Source organism: Procambarus clarkii, chromosome 8 (assembly GCF_040958095.1).
Source record: "Procambarus clarkii isolate CNS0578487 chromosome 8, FALCON_Pclarkii_2.0, whole genome shotgun sequence".
NCBI classification, from domain to species: Eukaryota; Metazoa; Arthropoda; class Malacostraca; order Decapoda; family Cambaridae; genus Procambarus; species Procambarus clarkii.
In genome coordinates, this window is record NC_091157.1 from 2,832,345 (window position 1) to 2,856,063 (window position 23,719).

Genomic DNA, 23,719 nt, shown 5'->3' on the forward strand with positions numbered 1-23,719 from the left:
TCTTTTCTCAATCTTTGGTGGCTTTGTTTACAATTATTAAACAGTTAATGAGCTCCGAAGGACCAGGAGGCTTTTTATAACAATAACAACAGTTGATTGGCAAGTTTTCATGCTTGTAAACTGTTTAATAAATGTAACCAAAGCCGTCAAAGATTGAGGAAAGATGTACACGTTAGTAAGTACTTGCGTAACTGCTTCGTGAATCTGGAGTCACGCGGCTATTCAATTCTCTCCCAGCAATCATAAGAAATTTTCCTGGTGCAAGGATGGACGTGCTCAAGAGGAAATTGGACTTGTTAGTGCTGGACCAACCAGGTTGTTGTGGATACGTCAGGCACGCTCCATCAAGCGCCATAGTCTGTTGGAGCATGATATCACGAGTCAAGGTTGACCTCGGGTCAAGCACTCCCGCAGCCCACTTCAGGTTGGGCACTGCTTGTTACCCCATCGTCCAATTGCTTGGGAACCTCTCCTTCATTCCATCCTATTCGTATTCCGAGCCAGGGGCCAGATTCACGAAGCAGTTACTCAAGTACTTACGAACCTGTACATCTTTCCTCAATCTTTGACGGCTTTGGTTACATTTATTAAACAGTTTACAAGCATGAAAACTTGCCAATCAACTGTTGTTATTGTTATAAACAGCCTCCTGGTGCTTCGGAGCTCATTAACTGTTTAATAATTGTAAACAAAGCCGCCAAAGATTGAAAAAAGATGTACAGGTTCGTAAGTGCTTGCGTAACTGCTTCATGAATCTGGCCCCTAATTTGATTGTTACAGCCAGAGACAGCTGATTTATTATAATATTTGTCCAAACACTTGGACTGGACGGTAGAGCGACGGTCTCGCTTCATGCAGGTCGGCGTTCAATCCCCGACCATCCAAGTGGTTGGGCGCCATTCCTTCCCCGATAGCCAATCAATCTGATCGTTTTCACCTATTAGTGACAGAGCGAATACAGTCGGGGTTCGTTCTCAACTCACAATCGAGAATCCCGGGTTCGAATCCCGGGCGGGACAGAAATGACGGGGCAAGTTTCCTATCGCCAAATGCCTCTGTTCACCTAGCTAGTGAGCACCCACAAGTCAGCTTCTTGTGGGGTTGGATCCTGGTGCGGGTCAGTAATTCGACTTTGAGAGCACCTCAGCATAGGCCTAACATGTGCAATGACAAATGTCAAAAATCTCACTAATACCCCCTCGTAATCTTCATGTAAAACTGTTACCTCCTCCAGCAACAAACCACAACCCTCCTGCAACCAAGATATTCTTGCAACAAATCTATTAACTCTTGTTTCGAAAGTATAATCTCCCGCATCAAAAGTCATTACCTAATGCAATATAGTTATTACATCTTGCCATAAAGCTATAACCTCTTACAGCAAGGCTATTCCCACCTGCAACAATGCAAACACACCGGCAAGAACCAAAACACACCTGCAACTACGCTATTCCCACCTGCAACAATGCAAAAAACACCGGCAAGAACCAAAACACACCTGCAACAAGGCTATTCCCACCTGCAACAATGCAAACACACCTGCAAGAACCAAAACACACCTGCAATAAGGCTATTCCCACCTGCAACAATGCAAACACACCGGCAAGAACCAAAACACACCTGCAACAAGGCTATTCCCACCTGCAACAATGCAAACACACCTGCAAGAACCAAAACACACCTGCAACAAGGCTATTCCCACCTGCAACAATGCAAACACACCGGCAAGAACCAAAACACACCTGCAACTCCGCTATTCCCACCTGCAACACGGCCACTACCTCTTGCAATAAAGCCATTACCCTGTGCGACAAAGTCTGATTCATAGTGGCGGAGGCTAAAATATCCCCACAACAGCGACAGGGGACCAGAAAAATACGCCCCATCCATCGCCCAAGTTTCTGGCTGAAATGTGTGTATATGCCAAGAGAAGTCTCGCTTACAGAGGCCCCTCGGAGACATATGGTCCTCTTAGACGTGAAATGTTAAGGGAATTTACAGCCTCTCATATTTCAAATGCTTCCGAACATTGCCTATAAATGTCGGGAGGGGAACGACATGCTTTGGACGACCGCGTCTTGTCGGCGATCGGTGATACATAACACGTGATACACTGTGGTGATACAGGGTGGGTGTGTGTGTATATATATGTGATAGATTGCGTGTATGCTACGACAGTTCCTTCTTCAGCTATTGGTGCATTTTCTGCTGCCACCAGCCAATTATCGTACCATGAATTCGAGATGTTCCAGTAACCTGACGGCTGGGTGGACAGCGTTTCGGATTCGTAGTCATGAGGTTCAGGGTTCGATCCCCGGTGGAGGCGGAGACAAATGGGCAAAATGTTTCTTTCACCTTGATGCCCCTGTTACCTAGCAGAAAAATAGGTACCTGGGAGTTAGACAGCTGCTACGGGCTGCTTCCCGGGGGATATGTAACAAAATGGAGGCCTGGTCGAGGACCGGGCCGCGGGGACGTTAAAGCCCCGAAATCATCTCAAGATAATCTCTCAAGATATCCTCGTGGTGCTTCTGAATGTGTAAGCTTTCGTAACCTTTATGTATCCTGCCTCTTGCCTTTACGGAGTGATGGTGCAAAGCTACATAATACGTCTCTGGGAACTACATATATGTAGTTACATATATGCTAGTCATTGGGTCGTGAACCGGGTGAACATCTGTGCCATTGGGTCGTGGACCGGGGGTGAACATCTGTGCCACTGGGTCGTAGACCGGGGGTGAACATTCAGTGAACAGGTTACAAAGTTTGTTCACTCAACCTGTGCAAAATAATTCCTGGAACTCGTCAGTAAATCGTCTTCAGTCATTGCTTAAGAAAACTAAACCCAGCCCAATTGGTTTAGGTGAAAACAGGGATTGTGATCAACATTATTAACCGAAGTAATATTTAGCCTTTAAATATAATCCTCAAACTACGTATAATCATATGCTATTGATCCCATTAATCACATTATGAGTAATTCAGTTAGGTCTTATTGCAGAGAATAAGTTGCTCATATTCACTGTCACACAAGACAGTGAGGATGCTGCTCATATTCACTGCCACACAGGACAGTGAGGATGCTGCTCATATTCACTGCCACACAGGACAGTGAGGATGCTGCTCATATTCACTGCCACACAAGACAGTGAGGATGCTGCTCATATTCACTGCCACACAAGACAGTGAAGATGCTGCTCATATTCACTGCCACACAGGACAGTGAGGATGCTGCTCATATTCACTGTCACACAGGACAGTGAGGATGCTGCTTATATTCACTGCCACACAGGACAGTGAGGATGCTGCTCATATTCACTGCCACGCAAGACAGTGAAGATGCTGCTCATATTCACTGCCACACAGGACAGTGAGGATGCTGCTCATATTCACTGTCACACAGGACAGTGAGGATGCTGCTTATATTCACTGCCACACAGGACAGTGAGGATGCTGTTCATATTCACTGCCACACAAGACAGTGAAGATGCTGCTCATATTCACTGCCACACAGGACAGTGAGGATGCTGCTCATATTCACTGCCACACAGGACAGTGAGGATGCTGCTCATATTCACTGCCACACAAGACAGTGAGGATGCTGCTCATATTCACTGCCACACAAGACAGTGAAGAATGCTGCTCATATTCACTGCCACACAAGACAGTGAAGAATGCTGCTCATATTCACTGCCACACAGGACAGTGAGGATGCTGCTCATATTCACTGCCACACAGGACAGTGAGGATGCTGCTCATATTCACTGCCACACAGGACAGTGAGGATGCTGCTCATATTCACTGCCACACAAGACAGTGAGGATGCTGCTCATATTCACTGCCACACAGGACAGAAGATGATACACAAGAAAACAGGTCTAAACTGTATACCGAATCGATAAAGAAAAACCAGTGACAGTGAAACAGAATATATAATATGCTTATTGCAAGGGTCGTCCCCTGATTGAGTCAAGCATAAAGAAGCACAAGGCTTCTTGCCTCATCGTTGCTCAGGCACCCTGTGAATATCGATACACCTGGCACAGCTACATCTGAAACACCTGGCATGAAACTTGCAGGTGTAGCTGCGAAAAACTGCTCGGTTTCACAGCGGACACAGCCAAGAGGGAGTTTGTGTAGGTTCTATATTTCTCTTTTACCCCCAACTCAATTAACCTTTACTCGGCACCCAACTGGAGTGCTACTTGTTGCTTCGTCTTATGTTGTTCTCACACTCTACCCTCCTAACCTGTCCTGCTGTTAGACACTCACCCATCCTAACCTATCCTGCTGTTAGACACTCACCCATCCTAACCTATCCTGCTGTTAGACACTCACCCATCCTAACCTATCCTGCTGTTAGAAACTCACCCCTCCTAACCTATCCTGTCATTACACCCCCACCCATCCTAACCTGTTTTACACATCCCCTCTCTCTTTCTCTCTTTCTCTTTCTCTCTCTCTCTCTCTCTCTCTCTCTCTCTCTCTCTCTCTCTCTCTCTCTCTCTCTCTCTATGATCATACCTCTCCTTTTCCTTCTCAACAAGCTCATTCGCACCTTCTGGCTTTAAATCCACACCTCTCCACCTCTCTCTTACTCCATATCTTCATCAATCTCTCCCTCCCTCTCTCCCTCCTCTCCCTCCGTCTCTTAAAAAGGAGTGGTGTTTCACCTCACGGGATCACGTGTTGCGAGATATACTGCTATCATAAACCATGCAGGAAGAGGCACGGAACTTTCTTTATTAAAGCTTTTACTCAGCTTAACTCAAGAGGCATCGTTCGCCATGGCCCCTGACACGCGACTCCGAGGCCCGGCCAGAATCATTGCGGTCACTTATCTTGCTACTTCGAACGCCCCCAACTCGCTAATCCGAACGCCCAGAATTCGGTACTCGAACCCCTTTAACTCTCTACTCGAGAAGGGGCTCCACCTCGGGTTCAATCACCAGTTTGCCATAGGAGATTCTACCTCCATATTCTGGATACTCGACAGCCTATCAGAGGCGCTCACCTGGCTTGTTCGAACGTAAATATCCCGTTCTCAGCAGGTGGCCGTAAGAGGTAAGTCCACGGTCGCTCTCTCTGCAGCATGGGCCAGAATATATACTTATTCAGATTCATATCATCTGCAGATTAACAGGCAACGGTACAGGTGCTGATCCAAGCAACGGTATAGGTGGTGCTCCAGGCAACGGTATAGGTGGTGAGCCAGGCAACGGTACAGGTGATGGTCCAAGCAACGGTATAGGTGGTGCTCCAGGCAACGGTATAGGTGGTGAGCCAGGCAACGGTACAGGTGATGGTCCAGGCAACGGTATAGGTGGTGCTCCAGGCAACGGTATAGGTGGTGAGCCAGGCAACGGTACAGGTGATGGTCCAGGCAACGGTATAGGTGGTGCTCCAGGCAACGGTATAGGTGGTGAGCCAGGCAACGGTACAGATGATGGTCCAGGCAACGGTACAGGTGATGATCCAAGCAACGGTATAGTTGGTGAGCCAGGCAACGGTACAGGTGATGATCCAAGCAACGGTACAGGTGCTGATCCAAGCAACGGTACAGGTGCTGATCCAAGCAACGGTACAGGTGGTGAGCCAGGCAACGGTACAGGTGGTGATCCAAGCAACGGTACAGGTGGTGATCCAAGCAACGGTACAGGTGGTGATCCAAGCAACGGTACAGGTGCTGATCCAAGCAACGGTACAGGTGATGATCCAAGCAACGGTACAGGTGGTGATCCAAGCAACGGTACAGGTGCTGATCCAAGCAACGGTACAGGTGATGATCCAAGCAACGGTACAGGTGGTGATCCAAGCAACGGTACAGGTGCTGATCCAAGCAACGGTACAGGTGCTGATCCAAGCAACGGTACAGGTGCTGATCCAAGCAACGGTACAGGTGCTGATCCAAGCAACGGTACAGGTGCTGATCCAAGCAACGGTACAGGTGATGATCCAAGCAACGGTACAGGTGCTGATCCAAGCAACGGTACAGGTGCTGATCCAAGCAACGGTACAGGTGATGATCCAAGCAACGGTACAGGTGGTGATCCAAGCAACGGTACAGGTGCTGATCCAAGCAACGGTACAGGTGCTGATCCAAGCAACGGTACAGGTGCTGATCCAAGCAACGGTACAGGTGCTGATCCAAGCAACGGTACAGGTGCTGATCCAAGCAACGGTACAGGTGCTGATCCAAGCAACGGTACAGGTGATGATCCAAGCAACGGTACAGGTGCTGATCCAAGCAACGGTACAGGTGCTGATCCAAGCAACGGTACAGGTGCTGATCCAAGCAACGGTACAGGTGATGATCCAAGCAACGGTACAGGTGCTGATCCAAGCAACGGTACAGGTGGTGATCCAAGCAACGGTACAGGTGGTGATCCAAGCAACGGTACAGGTGATGATCCAAGCAACGGTACAGGTGGTGATCCAAGCAACGGTACAGGTGCTGATCCAAGCAACGGTACAGGTGGTGATCCAGGCAACGGTACAGGTGCTGATCCAAGCAATGGTACAGGTGGTGATCCAAGCAACGGTACAGGTGATGATCCAAACAACGGTAGAAAGTATACACGTGATTACAATCATTCGTTGACGTCTATTCCACATGAGAAGCTATTATAATATTTTCTTCCACTCCCCAGAGACCTATGAAGATGTTTTCTTGACTTTGATCATCTCGGCACTTCCTCTTATCCATGTGGGTCCCACCCCCTAATGAACGGAAATTCCTTACTGCTACCTCCCATAGCTTGGCTCGCCATGTCTCTGTGTTCCCTTGAATATCTCTCTTTTTCCCAGTTATATCATTCTAGAAAAAGTCTACCAATTAATAAAAGTTCATCGCCGGGATACCCCGACTTAGGTTTCATACATACAAAAATACTTGCATGTATACACTCAATGTGTACACAGAGGTCATGTAGACCAAACCCCTCGTACACGTACATAATCCTCCTTGTTCACGTGCCAATTAAGTCATCATATTTTGGGAGCGTCGCCCTCATCCCAGACCACACTTGTTACACTTCCGGTACGTGACCAACCCTTCCATGATGAGTAGGGGGGGAGGAGGGGGGAGGGTAGATAGGGGGGAAGGGAAGAGACGAAGGGAGAGAGGATGATGGAGATGGATGGAGACGCTAGCTAGGTTGACAGAAGAGAAATACGGGTTGGGGTTGATGGTGAGGGGGGGGGGTTAGGAGGAGGGTAGGTGGGAGGGGGGGGGGGAAGGAGAGATATGGAGGGGTGTGGAGGGAGGGGTGAGGAGGGGGGTTTAACGAGTCACTCTAATTTAGCAATCAGTCACAGTGAGCAAAGAAGAGGCAGAAATTGTTCTTTCTGGTGGTGTATTCTTCTCAAGGAGTCTCCTTCACTATCACCACCATCACCTTCAATATCACCATCACAACACCACCACCCCCTCCCCCCCCCCCTAGACCGTGCTGAAGGAGCTGGAGTTGAATAGTTGCCAGTCACGCCACGATGTCGTTAATCTGAATCACCCTTAACAATCCATCACCGCATTTTTATACATTTTTTTTTTTTTTACATTTTGGCTTCATCTTGGCCAAAATGCGTCAATTGGCGACTTGACTTCCTTCCCCCCCCCCCCTGTTTTTTGACTGCAATGCCCCCTGTGTGTGTGTGTGTGTGTGTGTGTGTGTGTGTGTGTGTGTGTGTGTGTGTGCTGTCTATTGTTTTGCTGATAGAAGTAGATTACTTCTATCATTGTGGTAGATAGAAGTAAGTGTTTCAGGCAAATTACCCTCAAGGTGATCACTGGAGCTGCACCAAGTGTGTGGTGGAAAGTCAAAGGCAACAATGGCGCCTTTCAATGGCACATAGGAGCCAGTTTCCCTTCTGATTGTTAAGTCAGCTTAACAATCAGATTGTTAGCGGCGCAATACTACCACTGTGGCCAGTTATGTTGAGAGCATCAACACCGCAACACACCGGGTTTCATCAACCTGTCCTCTTAAAAAGAACGTCGCGTTTGGCCGTTTGTCCGTATGGTCGAATATGGACGTAATTTGAAAATAAAAAAAATGAATATAAATTTGGGATTTTTTTTTTCAACAACAGTAAGTTAATGGTCCTCTGATAGGTTAGGTGGGCAGGAAATTCTCATAAAGTTTCAAAACGGTATGAAAAACGTTAATGGAAAGAATACTTTTCTAACCTTGCCGAGAAAGCTGGACGACTCAAACAGAAAACGGAACAGTACGTCACTTTGTGAATCGATTTCATTTCAAATTACGTCCAAATTTGGCCATAGCGCTAATACGAGCCAAAAGTGACGTTTTTTTTAAGAGGACGGGTTGGTTTATCAACTTAGCACCACACCAGGACAACCAACAAATAATAAACTCAGCAACACAACTATTCCCTTTGTACGGTATTGAGAATGAGCTCTTGAAAAATTCATGGCGCGTGGTCCCCTTAGGAGCGCCGCATTCCCCAAGCTGGACTCTGATTCCAATTTGGGAGACACAAAGTGGATCTGATGCCCCCTAAACTGTTTAGTATTGCATGTGTGAGGTACCAATCGCCTCACAGCTTGGAGGCTGCTTTCTTTGAGGTGTTTAAAAGAAATGTTTTTTTCCTCAACTAAACGCCCCCCAACACGGGGGGCGTGTTGGGGGGCGTTTGGCTGACGTGAATATCATCACCTACTGTGCTGTTACCTTAAGTTGCATTGATGGTATTATCATTTATTATTATTTGGTTGTGGTAGTTAATTGTGTTGTTCTGTGAAATGACTTTAGCCTGGGCTTGAGTGCCACACTGTTACCCACATCAATGAAGCAGGAATCTTGAGGTTATCTTGAGATGATTTCGGGGCTTTAGTGTCCCCGCGGCCCGGTCCTCGACCAGGCCTCCACCCCCCCCAGGAAGCAGCCCGTGACAGCTGGCTAACACCCAGGTACCTATTTTACTGCTAGGTAACAGGGGGCATAGGGTGAAAGAAACTCATTGTTTCTCGCCGGCACCTGAGATCGAACCCAGGACCACAGGATCACAAGTCCAGCGTGCTGTCCGCTCGGCCGACCGGCTCCCGGAAAGACTTAAGAAATATCTCCACTACGTGTGAAACAGTCAGGAAGATCACTGACCAATTAAAGGAACCTAGAGGCCCAGGTGTGGATGGAATTCAATCCCAAATCGTTAAATGTTCACCACTGAAACTCCTATTCGAAAAAAAGACCTTAGGAATAATCAAAGAGCTTTCGACACGAAAGAAAATAAAATTGTTATTCAACAGCACAGATCTCAAGTTCGCCTCATCTAGACTGATCTGTCCAAGCACGGAGACCTCGGGTCAGATTCACGAAGCAGTTACGCAAGCACTTACGAACCTGTCCATCTTTTCTCAATCTTTGGCGGCTTTGTTTACAATTGTTAAACAGTTAATGAGCTCCGAAGCACCAGGAGGCTGTTTATAACAATAACAACAGTTGATTGGCAAGTTTTCATGCTTGTAAACTGTTTAATAAATGTAACCAAAGCGTCAAAGATTGAGGAAAGATGTACACGTTCGTAAGTGCTTGCGTAACTGCTTCGTGAATCTGGCCTCAGGTTCGTAAGTGCTTGCGTAACTCCTTCGTGAATCTGGCCCCCAGGTTCGTAAGTGCTTGCGTAACTCCTTCGTGAATCTGACCCCCAGGTTCGTAAGTACTTGCGTAACTCCTACGTGAATCTGACCCCCAGGTTCGTAAGTACTTGCGTAACTGCTTCGTGAATCTGACTCCCAGGTTCATAAGTGCTTGCGTAACTCCTTCGTGAATCTGACCCCCAGGTTCGTAAGTGCTTGCGCAACTCCTTCGTGAATCTGACCCCCAGGTTCGTAAGTGCTTGCGTAACTCCTTCGTGAATCTGACCCCTCGCCTATAAAAGGACTTCTGCTCAGGATGTTGTTGTTGAAGATTCAGCTACTGGGAACAAAACGTTCCAAGTAGCACGGGCTATGGTGAGCCCGTAGCTGCTCAGGAGAAAGTTCAACACGAAGCAACAAAAATCACACGAGAACCAAGTCCACTCTCATAACAGGAACCTCCGAGAGCCACGGGACTGACTCCACTACAAACCAGACATGACAAGGCTGATCTTATCGAGACCTTTACAATTCTGAGCAAGATGGAGGATATTAATCCAGACCACTTGTATAAAAGGTCACGTGTAGCACAAACAAGCATCCACACAGCCCCGCTCCTGTGCCAGGTAAGGTACGGGATCACCATAGCCCGTGCTACTTGGAACTTGTTCCGAGTAGCTGAATCTATAACAACAACGACACAAACAAGGCGGCCGCAACAGCTTGGAGCCCAACAAGCCACAATGTGGGCCAGAAAAGAGGAGATACATTTCCACCTATAGTGTAATAAAAGCCAAGAAATTACTAGTTCGAAAATCACCAGGAAATCACCCTTATGAACAAGGGGGAGGAGGAGGAGGGTGGAAACCTTTAGTCAAGCCGCCGGCTTCCTGTCCCCGCCGTGGCCGCTAAGCATGATGGCTCCTCGGGTAAATTCAAGTAAAATATATAATGCTCTCCTTCAGATATCCGTTTTCCCCTTATGTCCTGATTTAACAGACTGTTTGTGTACATTATGCGCACGACTGATGGGCTCGATAACACTACAAGGTCCTCGTTAGGTCCAAGAAACCCCTAGTTACTTCCTCCTCCCAAAGCAGGCTATTGAAGACGATGGAATTCGGCGTATTAAAATTCCAAGCATTTTTGGGGGGTTTTGGGTTAAATTGCTCGCCCCAAATTAAGACCCTCACAGTCTCAAACACCAGCGTCTCAAGACCCTCACAGTCTCAAACACCAGCGTCTCAAGACCCTCACAGTCTCAAACACCAGCGTCTCAGATACCGAAAAACAAGGACTGTTTGTTCCTTGCTTTTCCGTTAAACAGGTCTCCACTTCTTGTCACAGAGCACCTTTTGTGGCCTCCTTAGTCGCTGGGGTAGAGGAGAGATTCCTCTACTCCCAGGCAATCGAACTCGCTGCATCCTGAAGATGTGCGTGTTTGAAACACAAATCTATGAAGTAGACGTGATAAGAGGAAATTGTTGGTCGGGAATCATTATATTAGACAACCGACGGTTAGATAAGCGGGGCCCAGGAGCTAACTCCTAGATCTTGTAGGCACACACACACAAGACAGAAGAGTTAGGGGGGATATGATCACCACATTCAAGATTCTCAAGGGAATCGACAGGGTAGATAAAGACAGGCTATTTAACACAAGGGGCACACGCACTAGGGGACACAGGTGGAAACTGAGCGCCCAAATGAGCCACAGAGATATTAGAAAGAACTTTTTTAGTGTCAAGAGTGGTTGACAAATGGAATGCATTAGGAAGTGATGTGGTGGAGGCTGACTCCATACACAGTTTCAAGTGTAGATATGATAGAGCCCAATAGGCTCAGGAACCTGTACACCAGTTGATTGACAGTTGAGAGGCGGGACCAAAGAGCCAGAGCTCAACCCCCGCAAGCACAATTAGGTGAATTAGGTGATTACACACACACACACATCCATCTAGGTTAGAATGATGTCAAGAATGAATAAGATCTTCATCTTCAGCTACACGAAGTCGCCCTAAGATGACACCAGGACGGTGTGAAAGTCGACCCGGCTCGCCAAGGAGCATCAAACAATGTCTTGGTAAAAGTAGAACCTGTTAATTAAATTGTCTGGCTTGTTCCTGTGGAGGATTAACGACTCGTTAGCGCCGCACTCGGCACCCCCACGACACCACCTCACGCCAAGAATCAAAACAATTATTTACTCAGGGTACAGCGGACGGAAATGGGCGCGGCGAGAGGGTCCTCGTTCGAAACATTACCACCTTGCGGGCTCCTTGACTTAAGACACAAAATAGCCTGAAGCCCCACTCAGTCTGGCTACCCAAATGCCCCCTTGTGTTAAGACACGCGGGGTTGGGGAGGTGGGGACTTGGTTCGTTAATATGCGCCTCAAGGATGTTCCTCTTCACACAAGTCACAAGTTCAGACGCCGCACCTCAAGCACAGAGCCCCGAGGCGAGGGAAGTATGCCAAAGGTGTGTTCCCCGCTAAATGGTTGGGAATGCCTAGCTATCTTGAGGTTATCTTGAGATGATGATTGATTGATGAAGATTAAGCCACCCAAGAGGTGGCACGGGCATGAATAGCCCCGTAAGTGGTGGCCCTTTCGAGCCATTACCAGTATCAAAAGATGATACTGGAGATCTGTGGAGGCGCAACTGCACCCTGCGTGACGGGAGATGTCTCCCGGACCAAGTGGTGACCAAATGGTGATCTTGAGATGATTTCGGGACTTTTTAAGTGTCCCCGCGGCTCGGTCCTCGACTAAGCCTCCACCCCCAGGAAGCAGCCCGTGACAGCTGACTAACACATCGGTACCTATTTTACTGCTAGGTACGCCGGATGCCGCTGAAGGTGGCGTTGTATCCAACGGACACAACGGACGCGGATACAACACTATCCTCTTGTATCCGCGTACAGAACACTGGACGCCTGATCCTGTGGTCCCGGGTTCGATCCCGGGCGCCGGCGAGAAACAATGGGCAGTTTCTTTCACCCCTGATGCTCCTGTTACCTAGCAGTAAATAGGTACCTGGGACTTAGTCAGCTGTCACGGGCTGCTTCCTGGGGGTGCAGGCCGCGGGGACATTAAGTCCCGAAATTATCTCAAGATAACCTCATAGGCTCAAGATATTATCTTGATCAAGAAATTATCTCAAGATAACCTCATTATCTCAAAATAGGCTACGCTCATTAGTTTAGGCTTCATTAGCAACAAATATGAACACTTTTCAGGTTTGTCCAAATTCAGTATTACAAAAGTCTACTTTCTACTGTTCCATCGCGTTCATGGACCAGATTCACGAAGCAGTTACGCAAGCACTTACGAACCTGTCCATCTTTTCTCAATTTTTGGCGGCTTTGTTTACAATTATTAAACAGTTAATGAGCTCCGAAGCACCAGGAGGCTGTTTATAACAATAACAACAGTTGATTGGCAAGTTTTCATGCTTGTAAACTGTTTAATAAATGTAACCAAAGCCGTCAAAGATTGAGGAAAGATGTACACGTTCGTAAGTGCTTGCGTAACGGCTTCGTGAATCTGACCGCATGTTAGTACGATCGAGCACATCGTTACTATAAGTTAGTTTAGCTCATTTATTATGCACCCCATACCCATCTTGTGGGCGGTAGTGGAAAGGGTTACAGAGGCACATAATGGGCTCAGGGACTGAACCCCACAATTCATTTAGCTAAGCAAGTTACAATCTTGATGAGCTAGTTACAAAATTCAATATAAGTCATCACATCAACAATGGGTTCGAGATCGACCTACTATAAGTACTATAAGTACTTGGCTTCTCGGGCCATGGGTTTAATGGGTTTTAAGTCCTATACAGGACTTTTACTCATTCGTCTCTCTGTGCTATTTTATAAATTTGTTATAGTACTGCTTTGAGTGTGGTTCATCAGACACCAACCCGTCCTCAGACCATGTCCATTCCATCCAGCGGTCGACCCCACAGACGCATTCATTAATTTTAACATGCTGTTCATTCAAAATAGCTTTTTTCAAACAAATTGTTATATATTAACATTCTGTGCATATTTAGACATAGGTTAGGTCAGGTGTTTGGGTTCTGTTGGCGATTATTTGTATTTGTAGTACGTGGGTGAAGCATTTACAGCGTTGTGGTTCGAACACAAGTCGTCAGTGAAGCAGTTGTTCCGGAAGTGTTCGAACGAAATCAGTTGTGAGTCGTGTGTAAACCGTTTTCCATTCATAAACAGGGGGTTTGGCGGATGGATGGAATGGACTTTGCCCTATATTTACGAGCCCGGGCGGCTGTAGACTCAGCCGCCCCAGCCTTCACCCTGCTTCACTGCTAATTTATGACACAGCCAAATAGTAATACAATTTTTACCACAACTCTAACCTAAAAACTCGATCGACACAGTCAACCACTTTTTTTTCCCCCTAAACTAAAAAGTTTTAAATTCCAAAGTGCATATGGACGATTTTTTGTAATTTTCCGCCATGGCGAGAATACTGTGGCCAACAATGGCATAGTTCAGATTAATGTTCAGTTTTATTCATCACCGCTGAGAGTTTATATGACGAAAAATGGAGTCCAAATTGTTTGGCATTTGTTAATTGAAATCTTTGTGTACTTACTGGATGTTAGAGTCGTTTGTTCTAAGGGATATAAGTAGGTAACAGGCAGCCAGCCACTAAGTTTCCTACCTACTCTTCCCTCCCTCCCTCTCTCTCCCTCCCCTCTTCCCTACATCCTCTCTCCTTCCTACAAATGGAGACACAGGAGAATTTCTCAATAGACCTCTTCTCAGGGCGCCGCAGGGATAATTCTGTAGAAGGTTCTAGAAGTTCTTCTACTCCCCGAACCGGGCTTCAGGCTCCACTTGTGGTAACTTGGTCCAACAGGCTGTTTGTTGCTTGGAGCGACCAGCAGGCTTACATATCTGCTAAAACCTGGTTGGTCCGGCATTTTTTGCAAGAACTTGTCTAAATGTTTCTGGAAGATATTCCCCTCTGGCGCTCTCATTGTTTCACTCACACAAACTCCTACTCAAGCTAAATAAGGAGTCGTGTGTATACAGAAAAATGCTAAAGTGGGTGAAGGAATACCACTCAAAGAGTCGTTGCTTGAGTCGTTGCTTGAGTCCTCGACAAGGGTCGTTGCCTGAGCCCATTTAATACACGTTAACAACCTGGAGGAGCCAATTGGCCCTTACATATCAATATTTACAAACGATGAAATGTTAAATCAGGTCAAATGAGGATTATAAAATCTTAAAAACAAGTATCTGAACACTCCAGAGGTTGTCCAAAATGGCTGCTAGAATGTAACCCAGCTAAATGCAAAGTTATAAGGATAGGAACAGGAGCGAATATATGGCCCTGGGAAGGGGTCAGGATACGGACTTAGGATAAGACGGAGGAAGGGAATGGTGTCCAACCACTTGTGGACAGTCGGGGATTGAACGTCGACCTGCATGAAGCGAGACCGTCACTCTACCGTCCAGCCCAAGTTGTTGCGTTACGCAAGTGAAAGGTTTGAGCAACGATGCAACACTGAGGTATACTGGACCTTGTTGCAACACTGAGGTATACTGGACCTTGTTGCAACACTGAGGTATACTGGACCTTGTTGCAACACTGAGGTATACTGGACCTTGTTGCAACACTGAGGTATACTGGACCTTGTTGCAACACTGAGGTATACTGGACCTTGTTGCAACACTGAGGTATACTGGACCTTGTTGTAACACTGAGGTATACTGGACCTTGATGCAACACTGAGGTATACTGGACCTTGTTGCAACACTGAGGTACACTGGACCTTGTTGCAACACTGAGGTATACTGGACCTTGATGCAACACTGAGGTATACTGGACCTTGTTGCAACACTGAGGTATACTGGACCTTGATGCAACACTGAGGTATACTGGACCTTGATGCAACACTGAGGTATACTGGACCTTGATGCAACACTGAGGTATACTGGACCTTGATGCAACACTGAGGTATACTGGACCTTGTTGCAACACTGAGGTATACTGGACCTTGATGCAACACTGAGGTATACTGGACCTTGATGCAACACTGAGGTATACTGGACCTTGATGCAACACTGAGGTATACTGGACCTTGATGCAACACTGAGGTATACTGGACCTTGATGCAACACTGAGGTATACTGGACCTTGATGCAACACTGAGGTATACTGGACCTTGTTGCAACACTGAGGTATACTGGACCTTGTTGCACCGCTCAAGGAACAATAGCGAAAAATTAAGATTCTAAACAAATCTAAAAGTGACAAATTCTAAAATAATTTTCGAATCTAAAAGTAACAAATAAGAGTCTAAAAGTCACAAATAAGAGTCTAAAAGTAACAAATAAGAGTCTAAAAGTAACAAATGAGTCTAAAAGTAACAAATAAGAGTCTAAAAGTAACAAATAAGAGTCTAAAAGTAACAAATAAGAGTCTAAAAGTAACAAATAAGAGTCTAAAAGTAACAAATAAGAGTCTAAAAGTGACAAATAAGATTCTAAAAGTAACAAATAAGAGTAAAAGTAACAAATAAGAGTCTAAAAGTAACAAATAAGAGTCTAAAAGTAACAAATAAGAGTAAAAGTAACAAATAAGAGTATAAAAGTAACAAATAAGAGTCTAAAAGTAACAAATAAGAGTAAAAGTAACAAATAAGTCTAAAAGTAACAAATAAGAGTCTAAAAGTAACAAATAAGAGTAAAAGTAACAAATAAGAGTAAAAGTAACAAATAAGAGTCTAAAAGTAACAAATAAGAGTCTAAAAGTGACAAATAAGATTCTAAAAGTAACAAATAAGAGTAAAAGTAACAAATAAGAGTCTAAAAGTAACAAATAAGAGTCTAAAAGTAACAAATAAGAGTAAAAGTAACAAATAAGTCTAAAAGTAACAAATAAGAGTCTAAAAGTAACAAATAAGAGTAAAAGTAACAAATAAGTCTAAAAGTAACAAATAAGAGTCTAAAAGTAACAAATAAGAGTAAAAGTAACAAATAAGAGTCTAAAAGTAACAAATAAGAGTCTAAAAGTAACAAATAAGAGTCTAAAAGTAACAAATAAGAGTCTAAAAGTAACAAATAAGAGTCTAAAAGTAACAAATGAGTCTAAAAGTAACAAATAAGAGTCTAAAAGTAACAAATAAGAGTCTAAAAGTAACAAATGAGTCTAAAAGTAACAAATAAGAGTCTAAAAGTAACAAATGAGTCTAAAAGTAACAAATAAGAGTCTAAAAGTAACAAATAAGAGTCTAAAAGTAACAAATAAGAGTCTAAAAGTCACAAATAAGAGTCTAAAAGTAACAAATGAGTCTAAAAGTAACAAATAAGAGTCTAAAAGTAACAAATAAGAGTCTAAAAGTAACAAATGAGTCTAAAAGTAACAAATAAGAGTAAAAGTAACAAATAAGAGTCTAAAAGTAACAAATAAGAGTCTAAAAGTAACAAATAAGAGTCTAAAAGTAACAAATAAGAGTCTAAAAGTAACAAATAAGAGTCTAAAAGTAACAAATAAGAGTCTAAAAGTAACAAATAAGAGTCTAAAAGTGACAAATAAGAGTCTAAAAGTGACAAAGTAGCATGATGCAATATTACATGCGAGTAATGCAGTATATTAAATGTAAATATGATAAAAACACAAGAGAGGAGCTTAAGAGCTGAGGTTCAACCCTGCAAGCACCGCTTAGAGAGATCCCCGACCAACAAAAGGTTATAAAAAAAGTCCTTCAGAATAACAAAGACACTAATTGGCCCTCTGCCCTCAATCCCCCTTAACTTTACCATCATCCCCAACCCCCCCTACCCACAACCCCCCCCCCTCTTTCTCCTCCCCCCCTCCCCCCCCCCCCCCTATCCCCTCCAATAATTTCTGGTAGTTAAGGAAGTCTTAAGATGTGTGGTAAGGCACTGAGGAGATGGGAGGGGGAAGATGGGGCAAGGAAGGGGGAGAGGGGGATGGGAAGGGGGTCGACACCCCCCACCCACACCACTAATGAGTCACCTTCAGTAATCAGTGCCCCGGGTTATCCAGTACTTGGCAGGAAGCCATCACCAACAAGTTTCGGGACAGGTAGGCTGTATGTTTACATCTCAATCACTTAGAACTGGACCTCTACAGTAGTAGGGATGGCAACGCACAGACGATATTTTATTTCTGGGAAATATCGTGTCTGTGAGCCAGGGTTTTCAGGTAAATTTAGAATATCGTCTGTGTGAGCCATGGTTTTCAGGTTCCAATATCGTCTGTGTGAGCCAGGGTTTTGAGGTTCCAATATCGTCTGTGTGAGCCAGGGTTTTCAGGTAAATTTTGTGTCACAGATTTTAGAAGTATGGAATTCTTATGAGAAAATAATTTCCGAGACATAGAAGTTTGTTAAGGCCTTATGGGACAAATTCAAGTAACGTATGTAGCTCTTTAGGGCTTCCAGGAGAACTCTACGGACATATTTTACATGTTTTCAACTTACAAAATTGTCTATGTAAGCCTTAGTTATTCATATAAATTTAGAAAATCACCTGTGTAAGTCATGGTTTTCAGGGTTTCGTACATCACACCCCCCTCCCTCCCCCCTTACCTCGCAATCTCTCGCGTCACCTTTATTTACCTTACGCCCGGCCAGCCAGACCTCTTATCTTATCTTCTCCATAATAATATCTCAACCGTCCCTCCTCTCTCTCTCTCTCTCCTTTCATTCAGTTCAACTATTTTCCAACATCGTATGTTTGCTCCTTTTCATTAAGCAAGTCAGTTTTACACAAATAAATCATGTTAGTAAGCATGTTCTAGCTCACGTTCCCCCACCTTAGTCCCCTGTCGTATAATGAATACTATCATTCCAAACCCTCTAAAATTTTAAATAATCATATTTCAAATGTAGTTCAATACAGTAATTTAGTTACCAAGCTCCAGCGCTTGTCCTCCGCCTTAGCTCTCTCTCGTATCTTCGTTAGTATCAGTCCAATTTCCCTGAAATTTTTACCCTCTGTATTTCGGGCACCGTAAATAAGATCAAAACAGTTACCAAGCTCCAGCGCCTATCCTCCGCCTTAGCTCTCTCTCGTATCTTCGTTAGTATCAGTCCAATTTCCCTGAAATTTCTACCCTCTGTATTTCGGGCACCGTAAATAAGATCAAAACAGTTACCAAGCTCCAGCGCCTATCCTCCGCCTTAGCTCTCTCTCGTATCTTCGTTAGTATCAGTCCAATTTCCCTGAAATTTCTACCCTCTATATTTCAGGCACCGTAAATAAGATCAAAACAGTTACCAAGCTCCAGCGCTTGTCCTCCGCCTTAGTTCTCTTTCGTATCTTTGTAAATAAACCATCAAGTTCCCTTAAATTTTTTACCCTCTGTATTTCAGACACCGTAAATAAAATCAAGTCAGTTATCGAGCTCCAGCTCTCGTCCCCGCCTTAATTCTCTTTCGTATCTTTGTAAATAACCCATCAATTTCCCTAAAATTAAAAGCAGACATACTTCAAAGTTAGTAAATAAGATCAAGTCAGTTACTGAGCTCCAGCTCTCGTCCCCCACCCTCTTCCACCCTCAAGTCTTTGTAAATAAACCATCAATTTCCCCGAAATTTTTACCCTCTGTATTTCAGACATAGTAAATATGATGAAAACAATTATAAAACTCTAGCTCTTGTCCTCTGTCCAAGTTCACTCCTGTAAATTCATTACTATCAATCCAAATCCCCCTGAGATTTAAACACCCAACTACATTTTCAGACATAGTAAATAAAAACCAGTTCAGTTATCAAGTTTCAACTCTTGTGCCCCAGCTTAGTTCATTTTGTACAAGTTCTTTATTTTCCAACTAAATCACCCTGAGATTTAAGATCACCTTATTTCTAACGTAGTAAAATTAATCTGGACATTAGCCAAGTTCCATTTCCTCAGCCTTAGATCATCAGACATAAATATATTCGATCAAGTCCGTCTCCAGCCTAACTCTTATCCAAGTACACACATAACCCCAACCTGTGTAATTATCTTTCACCCCCTCCCACCTTCCTCCATCTCATCTCATCTCACCTTACCCTTTCCCTCCCTTACCTTCTCATCCCCAACTTATCCAAACCTTCAATAATCGTACTGTATTTGCATATTTTCTCTATATTCACTGTGTTCTTCGTATTCTCATCCGTGTTCACTCCATGTTCTTCAAATGTTCACAGTCCCATTCAGTTCATATTTTCACAAGTATCTCCATTTTTTCTGTAATCTTTCTCTTAGTCTCATTATGTTCTCTACAAATTCTAGTCATATTTTCTATGTTTTCATTTTCATCACATGTTCTCTTTACAACTTTTATACTCAATATTCATGCTAACTTCCATATTTTGTGTTCGTTGTCAATATTCATGTTCCTCTACAAGTTCATGTTCCTCACAAGATCACTTCGTTTTTCACCTTCACTTACATGTTTTCTACATTCTTTGTCATATTCTCCATGTTCTTCACAAGTCCATTGTTCATTCTTTGTATTCCCTATTCTCCTTATCATGTTTTCATGTTCTCTGTAAGTTCATATTCCCAGCATGTTCACTGTATTCATCAACTTTTCTTACATATGTTCTTTGTCATGTTCCCCATATGTTCTCTGGGTTTTTTCCCTTACATGTTATTTAACGTTCCTTAACTAAAAAAATCTTTCGCCAATCAACTAAAACATAGTCACTTTCGTCATTTCTCAACTAAACTTATTATCCAGTCAACTAAAAATTGTCAAAGGAATCTTTCCAACACTGTTCATAACTAAACTTATTCCCTAGTCATCAGAAAATAACCGTGTTCTTCATGTTTCATTGTCATTTCATAACTAAAATTATCTGCCAATCATCAGAAAAAGTCATGTTCATCATGTTTTGTCTTTTTCCTTAACTAAAGTATTCATCAGTCAACTAAAAATAGTTACTTCATCATGTTTCCTTGTCATTTCTTAACTAAAATATCACTTCTCTCATCTGAAAATAGTCATGTGTAGTCTCTTTCCAACACTGTTCTTAACTAAAACAGCCTTTCGCTTAGCTAAAAATTGTCAAAGGAATCTTTTCAGCACTGTTCATAACTAACTTTATCCATCGTCAAGTCAGAAAATATAGTCAAAGATATCTATCATCGTCGTTCTTAACTGACATTTATACTTTGTGGAGCACTAAAATAGTCAAATGTAACTTTTTCAGCACTTTCGTAAAAATTATATGTCGTCAAGTACGAAAAAAAAATAGTCAAAGGTGCTCTCCGTTACACCAAAGTTACTCTTCGATAAATCAAAGACGCTCTTCAATACATCAAGGACTTACTCAAAGACACCAAAGTTACACTCTAAGACATCCTTCGAGACATCAAAGACTTCCTTAAGACTTCAATGGGACTCTTCCATTCATCAAAGACATTCTCTAAGCCCTCAAAGTTATTCTCAGCACAATCAAAAGTTATTCCGAGACAACAAAAGTTATTCTCAGAACAATCAAAAGTTATTCCAAGACAACAAAAGTCATTCTCAGAGCTATCAAAATTATTCTCGGAGTCATCAAAAGGTATTCTCTAACTCACTTTGGTCATTAAAGTTAATTTCTATGTTATAAAAGTTTGTCTCGGAGACATCTAAAGTTAATCTTAGAGTTATCAAATGTAATCTCTAACTCTCTTTTGTTCATCAAAGTTGATCTCAGAGTTAGCAAAGGTAATCTCTAACTCACTCTCGTTCATCAAAGTTGTTTCAAAGACATCAAAGTTATTCAAAGAGCTAACAAAAGTTATTCTCAGAGTCACCTTCGTTCTTCAGAGAAACTTTCCAAAACATCTTTATTCATCAAAGTTATTCTCAGAGGCATAAAAGTCATTCTCAGAGCTATCAAACTTGTTCTCAAAGTCATCAAACTTATTCACAGAGTCATCAAAGTTAATCTAAGACATCATTTTTCATCAAAGATATTCTCTCTAAACCATCAATGTTCTTCTCTAAGACATAAAAGTTATTCTCAGAGTCACCTTCGTTCGTCAGAGAAACTTTCAAAACATCTTTGTTCATCAAACTTGTTTTCAAAGTCATCAAAAGTTAATCTAAGACATCTTCTTTCATCAAAGTTATTTTCAGAGACATCTAAAGTTATTCTCAGAGCTATCAAACTTGTTCTCAGAGTCATCAAATGGTATTCTCGAAGTCATCAAAGTTATTTTCAGAGACATCTAAAGTTAATTTCTATGTTATAAAGTTATTCTCAGAGACATCTAAAGTTAATCTTGGTCATCAAAGTTATTTTCAGAGACATCTAAAGTTAATTTCTATGTTATAAAGTTATTCTCAGAGACATCTAAAGTTAATCTTGGTCATCAAAGTTGTTCTCTAAACATCAATGTTGTTCTCCAAGACATCAAAGATGTTCTCAAAATCATAAAAGTTATTCCCAGAGCTATCAAAGTTAATCTCAGAGTTATCCAAAGATATTCTCATGTCCACAAAAGTTATTCCAAGAGACGTCAAAGTTGTTTCAAAGACATCAAAGTTAATCTCAGAGTTATCCAAAGACATTCTCAGAGACATCTAAAGTTATTCTCTAAGACATCAAAGTTGTTCTAAGAGTTATCAAAAGTTATTCTCAGTCATGATATGTTATTCTCTAACTCACTTCCATTCATCAAAGACATTCTCTAAGTCCTGAAAGTTATTCTCTAAGACAACAAAGTCTTTCTCAGAGCTACCAAAGATGTTCTCTAAATCATAAAAGTTAATCTTAACTCACCTTCGTTCATTAGAGAAACTTTCCAATCCATATTCATTGACCAGAGTTATTCTCAGAGTCATCAAAGCGATCTCTAATTCATCTTCGTTCTCCAAAGTTGTTCTCTAAGACACCTTCATTCATCAAAGAAACTCTCCTTCTTCCATCATGTTATTCTTTAAGACATCTTCAGTCATACAATTTTCTCTCCAAAATGTAACTAGTTCAGCTTTTCATACCAAACCTGCATTTCTGTTAAAACATATTTTCTTAGTTGCTTTACCCTAAAACTGTTCTCTGAACTACACTGTTCAAACCTACGTAACCTATCCTCTCCACCCAATGTTACTTAGTTAACGTAACGTTCCTAAACCTAGCTTTACCTATCCTAACATACCTTACCTTACCTTCCCTATCTTACCTAACTTTACCTATCCTAACATAACTTACCTTTACCTTCCCTATCTTACCTAACTTTACCTATCCTAACATAACTTACCTTACCTTCCCTAACTTAACCTAACTTTACCTATCCTAACTTAACTTACCTAACTTATTCTGCTTAACATAACTTACCTTACCTTCCCTATCTTACCTAACTTTACCTATCCTATCCTAACCTAACTTGTCTTACCTAACTTAATCTTACTTTCCCAAAGTGATGTATCCTAACTTATCTAGTCCAACCAGACATGATCTAACTTAAGTATTCCTTCTTGTCTTTGTGTTTCGTCAATCATCGTCTCATATTCATTTACTCATTTCATTAGTTAATTTCTCAAATGGTTACTTATGCATTTCAAGTGCTATTTGTTAGAGATTGGATATTTAAGCATTTCAAAGAATTATAATTTCTCAAATGGACGTTTTTGCATTTCAAGTGCTATTTGTTAGAGATTGAATATTTAAGCATTTCAAAGAATTTTTGTTATATATGGGCATTTACTCATTTCAAGGGATAATTTCTCAAATGGACGTTTTTGCATTTCAAGTGTTATTTGTTTAAGATTGGGTATTTAACCATTTCAAAGGATTTTTGTTATATATGGGAACTTACTCGTTTCAAGGGCTAATTTCTCAAATGGTCATTTTTGCAGATCAAGTGTTATTTGTTTAAGATTGGGTATTTAACCATCTCAAAGGATTTTTGTTATATATGGGAACTTACTCGTTTCAAGGGCTAATTTCTCAAATGGTCATTTTTGCAGATCAAGGGTTATTTGTTAAAGTTCATCAAGTTGCCCATAAGTTGTATTAGTAGGTTCTATCTTATGTTCTTATTTCCCAACCCCTTAACCTAACCTCTTGTAATCTTAGTGTATTTAGTAGGTTCTATCTTATGTTCTTATTCCCCAACCCTTTAACCTAACCT

At 42.6% G+C, this 23,719-nt stretch overlaps 1 protein-coding gene across 1 annotated transcript in view; it reads left to right on the forward strand.

The window, feature by feature from the left end:
- Positions 1-4,787: 4,787 nt before the first annotated feature.
- The window catches only part of LOC138359459 (S-antigen protein-like), a 55,060-nt gene continuing 36,128 nt past the window's right edge, over positions 4,788-23,719 (forward strand). The window contains exons 1-2 of the mRNA XM_069318646.1: positions 4,788-5,029; positions 5,136-6,572. Of these exons, the coding sequence (XP_069174747.1) occupies positions 4,788-5,029; positions 5,136-6,572 (1,679 nt within the window). The remainder of the gene's footprint in view (positions 5,030-5,135; positions 6,573-23,719) is intronic.